Raw genomic sequence first — 3,492 nt, 5'->3', positions numbered from 1 at the left:
CCTTACATTCCGCTTCCGTCCAGCTTTCTCCAGCTGACTCCTTGATTCCCTCAAAGATCAGGTTTTTTCGCTTACTTCCAAATACTCCATTTTATTCGTTATGGCTATTAGACTCTCACAAGTTTTGTAGACATCATCCCTTGTTTCCTTGGTTTGTATTTTCTGTTCACCCATGGCTGCTTTAATCACATCCACCTCTCGCTGGGTAAACTGCAAACTCGTTTTTATCTCCTGTATTGCTCTGGTCATGTTGTCGAGTCTCTTGTTGTTTGTCTCCATAATTAGTTGCACGAAGCCTTTGAAGTTTTCCTGCTGTTGGTGCATCAGTGCGATGTACATCTGTTTCTGCTAGACTCAACATCTCTGTTACTTACGCCGCTGAAATATAATCCTCTTCTGCTTCAACATCCTCGTTCGCTTCTGATTTATTAGCTCTTTTCCCTCTTGGAGGCATTTTAATAGTTGTAGAATTTGTTCAAAGACTTGAAAATGTAGAAGATGTGAAAAATAGTAGAACAGACAAGAGGAGCAGTAAAGACGTCTCCATATCTATCCTTGTCTTTCTTATAGGGGGAAAGGGGGCTTCCTGGGCCACCTGGAATCCCAGGGGAAACAGGGATTGGCCTTCCAGGACCCAAGGTGAAGCCTGCCACACTGTTGTTTAGGAAAATAAAGTCATAAAAATGTAATAATCTACTTGTACCTCATCATCTTTGCACATTCTTTTGCTCGTTTGTACTCCGTAGGGTGATATCGGGTTCCAGGGGCAACCAGGGCCTCCTGGTCCTCCAGGACTTGGCGAGTCAGGACCACCAGTGAGTAAGAAACCAGCACACAGAACTGTGGTTAATGCTACATGTCCCAAGCAAAAAGCCAGCATTGTCACGAGGTGATGATCCATTTGGAAGCAGCACAGTGACAGAGTGCATTTAGGCCATGCCCACATGGGAGAGGCAGGGGCACCATTTATCTTGCTATCTTGACATTGTATTACATAAAGATAAAGGCACCTCTTTGAAAAGTTGGTCTTTTTACAAAAAACTGAAAAAGGCCTAAAAGCTGCTGTGTGATAGGATACACCACCAAAAGGCAAAGAGCCCAGAGTTACAGATTTAAATCTATGTATTAAACCTGCCTACCTCAAACCTGTAAGCTAAGCAAGGATAAAAATACAAATACAGAAAGTTCTCAAATGAAATAACAAAAACCATTCTACCTCTGGCAAAAAGCAGTAAAAGGCTGATTGAGAAAAGACTTTTATAGCCTTTAATAAAGTCCCATGTGGAGAAATCCACAGCTTGTTAGAGTTCTGCAGTTATTTAATACGCTTTATATACTTCTTGTGGTCATATACATCATTTTGTTTTACTTAGGGGCCTCAAGGGCCACAGGGAGTCCAAGGAGAAAGAGGACTGATTGGAGAAGGTCTCCCTGGACCAAAGGTGAGTTAATATTCTTCTCTTTTATGCCTCAAATTAATGGCGGTTACATTTAAAAGCTTTGAACCCTTTTGACCTAATTTTTATACATTAATCTTCACACACCTACCCACTGACCTGCCCAACTGGGCTACAGATCCCAGGGAGTAATGACAGAAACCTGACAGTGTGTACAGTTAGAAGAGATGATAACATAGCACAGCAGTTCCATAAAGTCGCACACCCTAGCGCCGTGTGGCTCTCATTACCTCATGCTATGATCCAGTTAATTGATCATCCCCACCAGAGGACATATGTATGAACATGTTGGGGCAGAGGAGAAGATGCAGACACAATGTGGGAAAAGAGCCAGGACACCTCCAGACATGACACAATGAGTGACTCACTGAGAGGAAACAATGAGTCTGGGCCTCCTCAAGATGTACAGTACACACACAGACACACACTCAGGTGCACATGATCTAGACAAAGTGAGGTTCAGAAATTACATGGCTATATCAAAGACTGATTTACTGTTTGTTTTTAGAATAAATAGTCTTAAATTGGTGATTTTTATTTATTTATTTTTTTTACATAAAAAAAAAGAATTTGGTGTTTCCCATCCAAAATGTCATAGCTTTTAGTATGGAAGAGGTTCTGAAATAGCAAATATAGCATCAAGTAGGGAGGTAAATTTTTTAAAAGAATTAAACAGTTAAATGAATAAATTATATGTGAGGAAATTATTATTATTATTATTATTATTATTTGAGCAGTGTTATAGTACAAAAAAAGGATTGCAGCACAGGCTATGTCTGTAGAAACAGACAGTTATGGAGTAATGCCAAAGCCAGTCGCAACAGAAAAAACACTCAAAAAAGGGACAGACAGTGTGAACACTTGTTATTCTGTTTATCCCATAAATTTCTTGGTCATCTAACACAATTCAAATCTGTCATCAGCCCTGACACAACATGTCTCAATCAAAGCTACTTAAAACTGTGGTGGGTTGTTTATTACAGTTAATATTCATTTACATGTGTGCTCAATTACATTTGACACCACCTGTCTTCCTGCAGGAGAAAATACTACTTTGTCTCACATTTGTACAGCTGCTGAATCTGAACTTGTATGTTAGTTTTGCTTTAATGATTTGATCAGTGGATCAGTGCAGTAAGGCTAGAAGAAAGCCAGTGTTGCACCAAATTCCGTGACCAGGGATTTCAGGAATATGGTATTTTAATGGCAGTCACCTACAAAAAAGGCTAAAATAAAGGCTATGAAAATGTGTGAGCCTCTCTGTATCTATAGGATCACAATGTTTTTCTCAGGCCTACAGTCAACATTTGGGCCGTTGGTCTATGTAAATACTATCAAGACACATTTTTTGGTAACTGCTATCAAAAGCCAATATGTGATAAAGAACACTAAAACACTGCATTCCCACACACAAAAATTATGGTTCTGTACGTGCCTTGGTTTTTAAGTCATAAAAACATTAAATTGCTTGTTGTTTATTATGAAGTTTTGTAAACATCAACATTTTATAATTTTTAAATTAAATTTTAAATTCAACAAATAAAATATAGATAAATAAATATGAATAAAGAATAGTATACTGGTGCAAACTACTACTACTAAGTGCTCCAATAACCAGGGAAAGGCTGTTTTAATGATGAAAGAAGTAGTCTTTGTACTACACTTGTTCTTGCAGCAGTGAAATTGACGTTCACATGGTGCCCTTTCAAATACGTTAGCAAGTTTGTCGTGTTGCCAAAGACACACCTGGGGCCTATTTCAAGACGGCGGTTTAACAAACTCAGAGTTCAAACCTGAACTCTGAGTTGACTTACTCAGAGTTGGAAAACTCTGAGTTTTCGGTTTCAGAACAGCTGAAAAGAGTTGGTTTAATCAACTCTGAGTTGTCTGACTCAGAGTTAGGCGCGTGCCACGCGACTATAAAAAGCCCTGAACAATGGAGTGAAGAAATTACGAGTCACCATGGCAACAGGACCAAGCCAAAATAGGTCTGCGTTTTTCCCGACAGAAATGGATGTGCTACTACAAGCATATA

General features: G+C 39.1%; 1 protein-coding gene across 1 annotated transcript in view; it reads left to right on the top strand.

Moving 5' to 3' along the window:
• Positions 1–3,492, top strand: part of LOC109951466 (collagen alpha-1(XXVIII) chain-like) — a 59,997-nt gene that overhangs the window by 25,388 nt on the left and 31,117 nt on the right. Inside the window, exons 13-15 of the mRNA XM_020585984.1 lie at positions 571–639; positions 747–815; positions 1,374–1,442. Of these exons, the coding sequence (XP_020441640.1) occupies positions 571–639; positions 747–815; positions 1,374–1,442 (207 nt within the window). The remainder of the gene's footprint in view (positions 1–570; positions 640–746; positions 816–1,373; positions 1,443–3,492) is intronic.

The sequence above is a fragment of the Monopterus albus genome, unplaced genomic scaffold, assembly GCF_001952655.1.
Source record: "Monopterus albus unplaced genomic scaffold, M_albus_1.0 scaffold391.1, whole genome shotgun sequence".
NCBI lineage: Eukaryota > Metazoa > Chordata > Actinopteri > Synbranchiformes > Synbranchidae > Monopterus > Monopterus albus.
Note: the sequence above shows the minus strand (reverse complement) of the source record. Positions and strands in the feature narration are given on the sequence as shown.